The 14,599-nt window shown below is 43.2% G+C and overlaps 1 protein-coding gene across 1 annotated transcript in view; it reads left to right on the forward strand.

The window, feature by feature from the left end:
* LOC138285031 (otoancorin-like) overlaps nt 1-14,599 on the forward strand; it is a 489,250-nt gene that overhangs the window by 322,710 nt on the left and 151,941 nt on the right. The window contains exon 19 of the mRNA XM_069224460.1: nt 929-1,106. Within this exon, the coding sequence (XP_069080561.1) occupies nt 929-1,106 (178 nt within the window). The remainder of the gene's footprint in view (nt 1-928; nt 1,107-14,599) is intronic.

The raw sequence follows: 14,599 nt of genomic DNA on the forward strand, positions 1-14,599 counted from the left end.
GAGAGCATTAAAACTTAAAACATTTAATGAGTGGTAGCAGAGGTTATGATATTTGGCCCTACTCTCACCTAGTGTGACCCACAAGATTGCCTGAACAGAAAAGGTACATCATTCTAAATGTTTCGGGGGGTGGGTCAATTGCCCTAGGACCACCACAGGCTGAGTTATGGGCACAAATGTGTTGTAAACTGAATGCCTGCAAAGCCTTATGGGCTGAGTTTCCGTAAATACATTAAACTTTTATCAGGAATAAAGTGTGTTCTTTCATTAGCAGAAGGTGCAGTATCACTGATCAGAGTACTGTATAGTGCATTACACATCTACAAAGAATTTACAACACAAAATCCACTCAGCTGTTTAATATCCACTTGTAACAGTGTTCTTTGTTGTGCATAAGGTGCGGTGTAAACCTGATGTTTTCAAAGTGTAACCTCTAATTGTGCCAATGCACCACCTCTTTGCTCATTGGTGAGTCTTGTAGAGATACTTTCTAGAAACAGTCCCATACTAAATAAGCCAGCATAAGACATCTTCAGCCTTGATATGGCTACTGTGTGTTTTAATGAGTTTTTCATAAATTGGATTGATGGCTATATAAACAAGTTTTTATTTTTTTACTTTTTCAACTATTGTGGTGGGCAGGTGAAGTAGCATACTACTGGGAAATATCTGCTCCCAATAAGCTCCTCCTTTGAAAATATATTTCTTCATGTGGTGGTAAGGGATGGTGGTAAGGAATTTCAAGGCACATCTACATCAGGAACTACGTTTGGTGAGTAAAATGCACCCCAAAGTGCAAGACAACTGGTATTAGGAAGGAGGCGTTTTTAACACTTGTTAGCTTTGAATGAGGTAACTGCAGTCGACTTCACCTTCATACATGAGACTTTTGGCAGATGAGTTAGAGTCATGTATTTATCTTCTGCAGGAAGACGTGAAGTCGGCCCTGTTGGCTATTCTTGCCTCTGAAGTACGCCCAAGTGAAGCATTTACTGTTCCCGACTACGACACCACTCCGGACATTCAGTCTCTCTCTGAAAAGCTGGCCAGCATTTATACCAACCCAGCCGCAAGCACCAGCCCCACCCGGAAAAGGAGGGCTGTTGGTACGTAGAAAGGGATGGTCTAAGACAGTGGTTTCCAACCTGTGGTCCGAGGACTCCTGGGGATCCGCAACGCCTTCTCAGGGGGTCCGCGGCAGCATAGAAAATTAAAGAATACTAACAGATTAGGTCTCCAGCTTTCAGCAATGTCTCTGTGGGGGTTCCCTGGATTTGAATTAAGATTCAGTGGGGGTCCCCGGGTTCCAGTAATGATAAAGTGGGTGTCCACAGAAGTCAAAAGGTTGGGAACCACAGGTCGAAGAGAACCAAAGATGGATATATCTCTTTCCCAATCCATTGACGTCCAGCTGTGTTAATTGTATTTTCTTGAAAATTCTGCCCAACTGTTTCATACATATTACTGTAATTCTTATCATAATTTAAAAGTAATGGCTTAACTAATCACACTCCCTTTCTAACCTCGTAATCTAAGAACTATGCTGATAATTTTAACGCCTGCTCACATGTTTACTTCGCCTCTCTGACTTCTTCTCAACCAGTTATAACATCTAGCAGCCTCGGTGCCAGGATGCATGAGCCGCCTGTCTCCATTAAACTCTTCCCTCCAACACTGACTGATGACTCTTCTACCAGTTGTTAACACTGTCTGTAACTTAAAAGCTCCATTAACTCCTGTCTTTCCCCACTCGCAACAACATCTGGGTTAGAAACAAAATTATATGTAATTTAAAAAAAAGCTATGATTATCTCTTGTGATCTCTGTAGCAAAAGTATACAGTAAGACATATGTTGTGCTAACCACAAGTACATGTGCCAAACAGAGTGTGCTAGATTCACAAAAAACTTCCAAATTAATTTAGAATCTGGTGTCAGACATGCATTTTTAGCTGTAAACCGTGTTTGCACTTTTCTATGGCCATGAGCAGTACAGTTCAGCACTCGGACACCCGTGGATGTCTTGGCTACACTATATAAATCTATAAACATAAACGTATAAAGTACGTGTTCTGTCAGATGCACTTACCTCCTCTTTTTTGGCACATTTGTTTCGGCCATCCATTTTTCCACAGTCTGACAGACATTGTCTAACTGCTGTCTTAAATGACGTCTTCGTCTTCCCATGCGTTTTCCTGTCACTGAACTACTTAACGTGGATTGTCAAACCTCTGTCTTCATGATACCACTTCACCGTCATGTACCCCTTCCATCTTTCATTCACCTTCTCTTCTTGCCCCCATTTTATATTTGAATTGTTATTTCTTGAAGGTGGGTAGTCGGCATTAAACTTGAGTGCATGTGTGTGTGTATGTATTGTGAATAGATCGGAGAGTATTAGGTAAAAAAAAATAAAGCATTTTTAGGGTCGCAAACACTTTGATTAGGAGTTTGCGACCACAAAAATGCTATTTGTAATGTACTAATCAGATTTTAGGGATCAGTAAACTTTATCAACTCTTAGATCAGGATAACGACCCCATCCCTATTTGTTATTTGGAAAGTGCGAGTTGTAGACATCGTTTCCAAATACCGGTTCGATATGACATTTATCAATGGTTTACAACAACATTTCGGTCATAAAACATAGAAAACGACCTAGTCCTGAAATATGGAAGGCCTTCCTTCAGACTCCTTCTGCTTTGTGAATATTAAAAAAGTTTCAAGAGTGGACAGTGGACCAGCAGACTATTGCCAACTCTCAAACAAACTTAAAAAGTAAACTTTTTTTGTTTTTGAAAGCAACACCATTTCCTTTAAGAAAAACACGTTTTGAAAAAAAATTTTTAAAAGAAAAGGTAAACACAGACATGGTGGTCCCCTGCCCCTACCAGACTGCCAAGCATATGAGGGCCACCAATCGGAGTGAATCACAATTTGCTACATACCTCAATAATATTCATGAGTTAGGTCTGATTACAACCCACTCTGAATCAGAATTTCAAGATTCGACCTATAAGAGCATAGATTAGGCTCCCAGTTTTCCCTTTCTACTGTTTTTACAGATAAATACAGACAGAATACAATGTGTTTTCTATCTGTATTTATTTTTAAAAGCGGAAAAATACAGAAAATAGTGTTTCTTGTGGGTGACTCTCCATACATGATTTCCAGGACAACAGCTGAGCAGATAAACAACATGGGAATTCAAAAAACAGGTTGAGATTTTATTAATTACATGCATATGTTAAAATATATTTGTAATATAATGCTGAAATTTACCTGTGGGTGTAGTGTTTCGCTGTGGCTGCTTAATTTGCTAAAGTGTGACAGGCAGCAAAGTATGATTGCACATTTATTATTTTACTAAATGTCGGAATATACGATTTTAGTACTCCATTTATTCCTGAAGCACCTAATAAATATGGATAAATACCAATAAGATGGCCAAAAAGTAAATATGGATAAATACAGACGGAAATGTTAAAAAAATAAATACCATAATACCGGAAGCCCTATACATAGGCTGGTTCTTAAAATACTTTATTGGTTTAAAACATATGGGCCACTAACTGCAACATGTTTTTTTGCAATCAGTAATATGTTTCATTTCAGAGAAGTATTTTTTTTATTAATATTGGATTTATATAGTTGCATATGATGGTATTCCTGAAGTAACAAGCATGTTCTGGCTTCCTGCTTTTGCAATCTGTATACTATGCTTCTGCAATCTGTATACTATCAGTGAGTTTTATTTGGAGTTCGATGTAAACAGTACTGAAACACTGTAGAAAAAATGCAACTATATTTGATGTACCTGGAGCATCATGAGATGAGGAGATTCAACAGAAATCCATGAACAGAATCAGTGAGGAAGCTATAAATCACATATTCCAGCCAAGACCGTCAGACTACACACACATTAAGATTGGCCCTGTAAATTAGCTTGATCTTCCCAACACTGAAGTCATGAATACCCAGGGGTACCAGTAAACCTGAGGGTTGCAAATATCTGGCCCATCACGAGGTAGGCCCAGGAGTTCCACAAAGAAATAAGGAATTAGTTGGGGAAATCCGTACTTGCAGGTCCGATTCCAGCAGTAATTCATCATTTTGGGACAGACATCTATTCACAATATCCTGGTGAAAGTTAAGAGATCTGTGATATTTCAGCAGATCTCATAATTCCAATGTGGCTGTATTGAAATTAAAAGGCCACTGGTAATGAGGACCTCATTGTCCCCACCCTAACCTTGATTCTTTGTGTGTGAATGCTTACAACCAGACGACTTTTTTATACAAGGTAAAAGGGAAGTTTCACAAAATGTACTTCTTAAAAACTTGTGGCTGGTCCACCTTCAGAACATACCTAAACAAAGAAGAAGGAAAGAATGCTTACCTGAAGATCTGGAAAAATAATCTGTGTAACCTATGGATGGAATCTGTAAAATATGTTCGTACCTACTGCTTGTGATATTTGTCTCGAGATGTGTTTTAAAGGATTGGTAGAGCCAGCACCAATAACTGGTCTACTAGACCATATGAAAATAAGATTGCTTCAGGACCTGGTTCCTGAGAGGCAAGAGTTCAAAAGGTTGTGTTGGCCCTGTGTCTCAGGAGGATGCTGTGCTCTTTCATGTTTTCCCAGGAAATAGTGTACTACTTGACGTAGACCTGCACTAGTTTCAAGGGTTGCCTGCTACTCATTTTAAAATCATTTTTACTAACCCAAAGGAACCTATATCAAACACAGTGAAAAAGTAATCTTTAGGCCCAAAAATCCGCTTTTATTAGTCATGTTGACATTTTTTCTGGATAAATCAAATACATTAGTGATTGCAAGAAAAAAGGGTTAAAACATGGATTATTTGCTTCCATGATAGTAGTTCATTGGACTTTGTCACTTGCAGAACTTTTCAAATCCTGCAACTGGCATTAACCAAGGGCTCTCATAAAATAAGAGTAACCTGTTAGAAACGGGGTTTCTGCTTGGCTAGGGTATGCACCTAAGCAAGGCACGATTGTGTACATAAACTTACCATGGTTTCCTGGGGGGCTTATGTCAGGCTACTAGCTAGGGCTGTCAGGCCTCAGGTGACAACAGGGAAGTCTGTGTCCCGATCCTGGAGCTCCTCTGCTCCTATCAAACGGGGGGAGGACGGGGGAGCACAGACTTGCCTTCAGCGGGACGGGACCTATGTTGAGGCCTCCGTCCGTCGTGTAAACAATGCCCTCTCAACTAAAGGCTTCCTCCCACGATCCCCAAATGACGCCTCAGGCGCGGGGGAGAGGGAAGGAGAGCCCGCACCCAGAAAGGGAGGTAGCCCCACTTCTCACACGGGGGCAGCCTTTCAACAACAGCCTCCTTGTTCTGGGGACAGAGCCCACAAACTTCACTGAGCCCGCGGGCTCTGTGACCACGATTCTGTGCTCCCACCCGGCCGCACATCCCTCTATTGCGGTCAGGGTGGACGGCTCACCTCGAAGGGAGGGGAGGCCTCCCAAGGCCTAATCTCCTCCTTTAGAGGGAAAGGAAGGGGAACGCACTGCGAGCTCTCCTGAGCCCTGCGTGTCACTTCCTCCTTGCACACCTGCACCCGATCCTGGTGCATGAGCTCTTCCAGGCCACGGCAGTGATGCACCAGAAGCAGGTGCCTCCTTCTGCTCCGGAGGCGCTCCTCGCAGTGCACTTCACCCCGGGAGCACCGTCAGGAGCGTGGTCTCTCCAACCTTTGCCTTCCCGTGCCCTGGGGGCACCTAGAGAAGTGCGTTTTGAACGTGCTTGAAAGATGCATCCCATCCGGGCTGCAGCGGGGACTTCCCAGCAGCAGGATTCAAGGAAAGCGCTTTCCAGATGCTTTGGTAAATAAAAACAGGGCGCTCTCAAGGCGCTCTAATGAAATAAAGGGAATTGCTCCTCAGGCATTCTGCACCAATACAGGAGCCTCTAGCTGCAGCGCTATCCTTGCGCTGAGAAACAAATGGTTGCAGGGACCACAGCACCCAGCCTTTGGAGACACAAGTGGAGCACAAAGCAGCAGGGCCCAGCAACAGGCCAGCACAAAGGGGATGCAGTCAGTGGCAGTTTATCCTAGTGACCCAGCAGGTCACAGGTCAGCACAGCAGTGGTATTCCAAGGCGGTTCCTTGAGTCCCTCCAGCAGCATTCTGTGTCCATTTCTTCAAGTATGTTTCTTGTGTGTTTTACAGAGGGAAAATTCCCTGTACTTATACTCAGCTTTGCAAAGCACTCACAAAGAGGTAGAGAAGAGGTTCCAACTGGTTACAACTGGTTCTAGGGGTGTCCCCTCTCTCCTCCAGCACAGGTTCCAGACATCAGTCAGAGGTAAATTAGCCTTTTGTGTGAGGCCAGGGCACAGCCTTTACAAATGCAGGTGTGCCCCGTCTCCCCTTCTTTCAGCCCAGGAAGACCATTCAAAATACAGATGCACCACTGTGACACCTCCACCCTCCCTGTGTACAGGTTGTCTGAAAAGTATGCACAAAGCCTAGCTGTAACTCTGCCCGAGACGTGGGTTGGAGTCAAATTGCAAAACACCAGAGCCATAAGCACAGAGAAATGCTCACTTTCTAGAAGTGGCATTTCTATAATGGTTATAAAGAATCCACCTACACCAGTAAGCAGCATTTCTCACCACCATTACAACCATACCAAACATGCCTATGCTACCCCGCATAAATGAGACACTACCCCCTAGACATAAGGTAGGTCATTTCCAATGCAATCCTATGAGCAAGGCAGCATTCACTGCAGTGAGAAACCAAATAGGGTATTGGTAACTACCAGGATTAGCCACGCAACGAGGCACATGTCCTGCCTTCTACTTACATAGCAGCCTGACCACAGAGCTGGCGAGGGCCTACCTTAGGGGTGACTTACATGTAGTACAAAGGGAAGTTCTGGGCCTGGCAAGTAAATTTGGATGCCAGGTCCCTGTGCCAGTAAACTGGGCAAACAGTCCCTGTGCTAGCAGGCCTGAGACAGGTTTGGTACAAGCAGCGCTGCAGGTCCACTAGTAGCGTTTATTTTACAGGCCTTGGGTATAGGGATGCCACTGTACAAGGGAACTACAGGTAAATTAAATGTGCCCATTAGGTGTATGCCAATCATACCAACTTTAGAAGGGAGAGCACCTGCACTTTATCTGTGATCAGCAGTGATAAAGTGCTCAGAGTCCTAGAGCCAACAACAAGAGGTTTGAAAAAATAGGAGGAAGGAGGAAAAAGGTTTGGGGATAACCCTGCAAAAACGGCCAGGTCCAGCAAACCTGATGCAACCCTTATAGAATACATCATTTGACTTAGTCCCACCATATTGCCTTGTGTTCCAAAGGACTTCAGTTCCAAGAGTTCAAGTGTGAGAATTTGCATTTGAACCACCAACTACATCGGGTCCATAAATGGGAGCCCACCAATGAGCTTCACTTTGCTCCGTTTTCTCCTTCTTTGTATATCCACCATTCTCAAGGACTTGCAAACTGTCTATCTGACCCGTTTGGAGCCTTGCTTTGAAGCAGCCTCTAGGATGGTCTTGTTTGAAATTTGGTTTGTCTAAAAAATATTCTATGTGTGAAAGTATAAATCTTCAGTGTTTTCAAATCCTAAATTTAGTCTTGCTCTCTGTGCTCGTGGGTTAGCCACTTCAGATATTCAGGTCCTGCTGAGATCTCTAAAAGAAACTTGCCCACGTGTTGACAATTTTCATATGTTACCATGCATTTCAATTGAATGCAACAACAGTTTAAATTGATAGACAATGTCTGCGTTTTCCTAGCTTCAGAAGTCTTTTACTTTACTTCACTTTTTTATTTTTAATCTTAAACTTTGCAAGTTAAGTTTTTCATTTCATGATCTGGGATGTTGTTAGGTTAGCTTGTTAATATTTGTTTGTGTGGATTGTTGAACGTTTGTCAGTTAGCAAAGGTTACTACGATTGAAACTACTTTGTGGATGCTTCTGTTTAGGCTATCAGGGAGGTCAGTAATAATAGCTCACATCAAGGCCGGGACCTACAGTCCACAAAGTCTGCTCTTTATATTACTTACAAGTTGATGGACAGTGCAATATCTAGATATGCCATGACCCAACGGTGAATTTTTGTTTGTTTTTGCACTGCTCAGCCAGCGCAAATAGGCTCTGCACCTTTGTAATGCCGTGCAATCTGGCACTGTGTCAAATAAAGAGCAGTTTTAAGTGGTTTCTATTTTTATTAGAGCAATATGACCTAATGGAAAACCCAACCCTTATTTTATCACACTACGAAACTCCTCTTCCTGCCTCGGTTAGAGAAGCAGAAAATGTCAGGATTTAGTGTCGGGGGACTTTGTTTTGAAGAAAGTCTCAGATTGTTTTAGGATGTCTTCAGAATTGGTGGAATCTCTCAGCTCCGTATCTAGCACATTAAATACAGGTAGGCAAATGCTTAAATCAGGGCCCACATCCTTGCAGTGTTGTAAAGAAGGTCCTCCTCCAATGAAGCATTTGCTCATCAAAGGGATTTCGTAAATATCTATGCGTAGCCCAGCTTTAAATGTCAATTAAGGGACGCATCTGCTACACCTAGCTTGCCTTTTGCTTGCATTGTTCCTGCTGTCCATGGGGCCATGAAAGCCATTTTAGAAAAGAGCAGTCCTCTGTGTTAGCTGTTCTTAACATACTGCTTTCAGTCTTCAGACCAAGTACAACTCAAAGCTGTGCTGCATCCCAAATGGCGCATCAGCCACAGTCAGTTCCCCATCGAGGACCCGTAACATTTTAGTGAGTGGGAGCACAGTGCTGGCATAAGTTCTCCCAAGCTCCCTGCTGATGAACAGTAAATATCATGCAACACATGTTCAAAAATGTGCTGAACTGGCTGCATTGATACTGGACAATGAATACCTTTGTGAATTCAGACCAATGTTTAATTTGTGCCGGTGTTTATCACTACGCGGTACCAGCACTTAATCCATGACAACATTACTTATTAATAACAGCTCACCACATGGTGGCACTGTCTGTATGATCTGAGAAAATGAGCAGATTGTTAAAGACTGCAGCATCCCTTTAAAAAAAAACAATAATGCTAGTGTGATCCAGGCCATTATTACCACATTGGATGATCTGAACTACCTAGATAGTCAAATCTTTTCGGAGTGCTATGTTTAGTAAGTAGTGTTTGCATATCAATGTGCAAGATGGGTAGTGGCTGTGGATGGGGCAATCTACATTGGCGAAAAGAAAAATATTTGGGCTCCTGCACTTATTAGTCTTCCAAATTAAGCACTGGTTCATACACTACACAGATTTGCACATACCACTATGCACATGAGACGGCTGGTTAATCGCACTTTTTTCTTGTAATAACGCCTAGAGGGAGGGCATTGTAATACGCTCGACAATTAGAACTGGCGGTTTATAGGAAGAGTTCTCCAGCCCAGTCTATGTGATCTTTCCATCAGCCTCTGGTTGCTTGTGACCCAGGCTCAAGTTAACCAAAGACCCAAATAAAAATGAGTGCAATATGCAGACAAATGTATGAACTTTTGCCTACTTCAAGTGTGCAATATTGTTATGTTATGTATATTTGTAAAGTTCACTATCATCCACAAGCCTATCATAGTGCTGAGCAGGTGTGTGTGCCTAGCCCTGCTATGGTAGGTTGATTAATTGGAAAGCCAGGAGTTCAGCTTCTTGTGGAATTCAAGAAGAGAGGAAGATCCTCTGATGTGGCTTGGAAGGCCATTCCTTGCTTTCAGAGCAATGTAAGAAAATGTTCATCCTCCTGACCTTGTTCTTTGTATACGTGGGATGTATGTGAGTAGGAGTCCAGCAGAACAGATATGTCTGGGTGGTTGACAGAAGGAGCTGCAACTGTTCAGGTAGTTAGGGCCTAAGTTGTGTAGTGCCTTGAATGTGTATGTGAAGAGTTTAAAATGAGATCATTTGTGTATCAGGATGCAGTGGAGCTCTCTGAATTACGGTGTGATGTGAGTTCTTTGTGGGAGGTTGAGGATGTGTCTGGCTACTGAGTTCTGAATCGTCTGTTTGTAGTGAGTTGCTTGGTGATCCGGGCTCAGATGGTATTCCTGTAGTACAACTTACTGTTGACAAGGGCATGAGTGTCGGACCTTATAGTGTTGTTTGGGAGCCATTTGAAGAACTTCTTCATGTTCTTCAGGGTGTGGAAGCAGGATGCAGTGACAGCACTAGCTTGCGCAGTCCACTTTGCTGTTGATTATTATTCTGAGGTTCCTCACATGCATGTTGGGTGTGGGTCAGAGTTCAGCTGGTCACCAGTTAGAGTCCCATGCTCAGGTGTTCTTACTCAGAGATCACTACTTTTGTCTTGTCATTGTTTACCTGGAGATAGTTGCTTCCATCCAGTTAGCGACTTTGGTCATGCAGGCAATGAACTTGTTTTTTGTGTTGGGGTCATACTTGAGAAAGGGAGTATGAGTTGCGTGTTGTTGGAGTAAGAGAGGATGTTGATGTTGTGTGCACAAATGGTGTTGGCCTGAGTGATCATAAATGCGTTGAAGAGGGCTGGACTGAGAGATGAGCCTTGAGGCACTCGTAGATGAGTTTGCCGGCTTCTGAAGAGTAAGGTGTCAGGCTTATGCATGTATTCTATCCGTAAAGAAGGTGCAGATCCAGGAGATCGGGTCCTTGGATTTCGTACAAGTGCCTGATGAAGGTGGGGTGTGAGATCATGTCAGATGCTGCAGAGAGGCACAGGAGAATGAAGGTTGCCATGTCTCTTCTGTCAAGGATCATGCGGGTGTCATCTATGGTCGTGATGAGTGCTGTTTCTGTACTGTAATTAGGCCTGATGCGGGACTGCCTGTTGGTGAAGAGCTGGTGGTAGGTAAGGTGGTTGGTGAGGTGTCATTTGATTAGTTTCTCTAAAACCTTTGCTGGATATGCTAGGAGGGAGATGGGTCTGCAGTTGGCAATAGTGACTGGGTCAGCAGATGGTTTCTTGAGCAGGGGCATGATGGTAACATGTTTCCAGGTGTCTGGGACTGTGGCTGAGTCAATGGAGGCATAGAGGTTGGGTGTTAGTACTTCCCCAATCAGTAAGATTTGTTTGGAGAAGGTGTGGTGGGGAAAAGGGTCAGATGTGACCCCGAGTGGATGCTCTTCATGGTAGCAGCAAATTCCATGGCGGTGGTGGTGTGCAACGAGGCTAGGGTTCATTCTTCGGCTGTAATGGGAAGATGAGTTGCAACACTGGTATGGGTCCGGTTAAGAATCAAAGATGTTGGACATGCAGATGATTTTGTTAGAGAAGAATTCCAAGAGCTTGTTGCAAAGGTCTTATAAGGGGGGCAATGTTACAGGAGGCAGCAGGAGGCATGGTTAAATCTTTCATGATGGCAAATATTTCCTTGCTCCTATTAGTGCTGGCATTGTTGCGATCTGCAAGAGCTGTGCGCTTGGTGTTCAGTATCTGCTGGTGGTGAAATTTCAGGGCTGATTTAAAGAGGTCTTAATTTGTGGTGTCTTAACTTGTCCTCCATTTGCGCTCCAGTTTTTTGTGGTGGTGTTTCAACAGCTTGAGTTCCTCTGTGTACCATCTGGCCTGTAGTTTGGGCTGTTGCCATTGGGTTGCGCTTGAGGGGAGCCAGAATGTAGGTGCATGTGGTTACTCAGCTGTTGAGGTTCTGGAGGGCTTTCAGCAAGTTTCTGGTGTGCTCGGGCTGATGCGTGGAAAGGTTATAAGGCCATTCCTCTTCTGTGATACCTTTCCAGATGTGCTAGGCTGTTGAGTTGGTTGTAGATCTTTGGTGGTATGCTGAAAATGACAAAGGCTTGTCTGCTGAGGTTATAGTTGTTGGCTTATCAGTTGTGATGTTGCTGTTTGAGGAGAAAATTGTGTTCAATAGGTATCCGCCAATGTGGATGGGTTCGGTGACATGCTGGGTGAGGTCAAGTTTTGCAAGGTTTTCTGGAAGCGCTGTAAAGTTTGGGTTGGTGTGGTGTTCTAGGTGAATGTGTTTTTTAAACCAAGTAAGTTTCATAAACTTAGCTTTTTTTTTTTTAACCAGTGAGAAAGTTCTCTAAACCCAGGTACCATCAGAAAGGTTTCTAAAAACAAATGTCCCAATGGAAAAATACTCCCTTAAGAAATGTTTTTCATCTGTAAAAATGTTTGCTTAGTATGAATCTTCACTCAAGACAAAGTGTGTGGAACTATACAAATTATGTGACCTTCCAAAGGTCTCTTCTTCGCACAGGTTCGCCTCCTAACTTCTGATCCTGCATATACTCGATAGCATAAGTTATTATCGTATGAAGGATTTCTACATTTCATTTTTATATTGCAAAACAATACAGCAATCATAAAATATTAAGGTGTAAGTCAATGGAGTAAAGTAAACAGGTTTCCACTATGCTTTCATATACATCTTGGTTCCTGCAAAAGGACTGGCCAACAAGTACATTACAAGGAAGGCATATCCAAAATACAATAAAGATGAAGTCTAGATTTTTAATCAGTAAGCTGTCTAAGTGTTACCCCAAAGTGAATCAAAGTGGCGTATTTGTTGTTCACTCATTAGAGGATATCATAGGGTAGATGGAGAACGAAGGTGAGTACATCATGATTTCAAACCCACTTATGAACTAGTGAAGAAGGAGCCTTTCAGTCTGCAAGGTGTGAGATGCTAAATATTTCTGGAAGGGACACCAAATATTCCTGGGCCTAAAATTATAGGAAGCCTAGATGTGTAAATGACATAGATCTCATTACAGCAGTAAGGTCTGCAAACCATTATTTTAATGTGAGTGCTGGACCCTTGCAACATCTGAATGCCACCCTTTAATTTGCTATTAGGCATGCCAGACCTGTGTAATTTTCCACTTGCTTCTGTATCTTTTTGACATAGCCAATAAGGCAATGAGGGCACATCTTCTGTCTGTATCATAAAGGACATGTCAGCGAGTGGGAGGAGATGTTGTGTGGGGGGCTGAAATCCTGTTGTTTTTTTAGTAGAGCTGGGTGAGTTGTTGGGAGATGTGTAGAAATACATGTTGATTTAATTCCTCTACTGGTCTATGTTGGAAAAAAATATTTAAACACTTATTTGACATGTACATTTACTGCTATCTCAACTAATAAAAAGATATTTGTTTAAAAAAGATGTCAGTGATCGACTGGATTCAATATTGAGTGACCTGAGGGCAAAGCCAAGTCACGTCTGTGAATTGCTCTCTGTGTGTGACATCTGGGACACTTAAGGCCCACATAAAAGCCCTTTACTTTTAGACTACAGGTGAATAATGCAATCAATGAAGGTATTTGAAGCTTATGTTTGGTTTGGCTGCTGCAATACAATACCGTCTCTGTCTGAATGCAGCAATAGCAACTTTCTTCATCTGAAAGGTCGGCCCCTAATCCGCCCCCACCTATCCCTAGCATGAAGAGCCTGAGCTGACCTGCTCAGGGCAGTTGCCCTGTACATTTTTGTCATAAGTCCCTTGTGTTCACTCTTAGTGATGAGCTAAGTCAAGGCTGGGTGTACAAGAGTTTAATCTGGGAAAGCAGGACACCTCACCTGGGCGGAACCATGGAACATGAAATCGAGGAAAATATCCAAGGGCAAGGATCCTCCTTTGTCTTGAAATTGAAGCATGAATTTGTCTGCTACACAAAGTTCCCCCGAAGTGGTTATGTTCAGTCTCAAAAGCGTGCACACACACACACACAAATAAACATCAGACAACTTGTCTCCGGCACTGTTTCATTTTAAAAGACATGTGCTTACGCCTCTTCCACCCATGCCTTGAAAACAAACTCTTGCCACACACCTGTCCATCAACCTCACACTTTTGACACTTGATTGCCCTACATTCTTACTTCCTAAGTGCCATATATATGCGCTTCTGCTATGCAAGAGCCATGGAAACATTCTCTTGCCACCCATGTGCTACCTTCACACTCTTCTGACACCATACACACTACACTTTTCTTAGGATCCATGTGCATACACATCCAATACTCATTTCATCTCTCTGCTCAGAGGCCTACTTCCCCCTCCCACTGCAGCTGTGGCAAAAGGTAGGCAGATGAGTAGTATGTGGAACTGTTGATTAGGTTTTATGCCTATGTAGTGTGTGCAGCACTTGGAAACTGGGGAAAAGTATTCACTAGTAGATTAGCAATGATTGGACAAGAGGTACACACTGCAAAGACACCCCTGGAAGGATCATTTGAAAGGCACATGCTGCTTCGCACTTTGCTCTTTCTGCCTCCTCCGCCAGTCTCTCCATCTCCAGTATATGCATAAGTGTCTACACCAGGATTAGACACTCCAGTAAATGCATCAAGTTAGAGTCTATGATGTCCTCTGCTGTTTGATGGGCTCGTGCTGCCTCCTTTAGGAAGTGTGTGGACAAAGCTGTTAATCTCCCTGCTGAACTGATGCCCACTAGAGGCTGCAGGAGAGGAGATCAAGGTGACAACAGCAACCCTGGTTGCTTCAGTTTACTTAGACCAGGTGCCCATGTGTCCAATAGCAGCCTGACTCCAGTAGTGTAGCCAGTGTGCCTTGGGCCTTAGTGCACGTTAGTAGATGGGCACCCTGACTGCTGTTTCAG

This window comes from Pleurodeles waltl, chromosome 3_1 (genome assembly GCF_031143425.1).
Source record: "Pleurodeles waltl isolate 20211129_DDA chromosome 3_1, aPleWal1.hap1.20221129, whole genome shotgun sequence".
NCBI classification, from domain to species: domain Eukaryota; kingdom Metazoa; phylum Chordata; class Amphibia; order Caudata; family Salamandridae; genus Pleurodeles; species Pleurodeles waltl.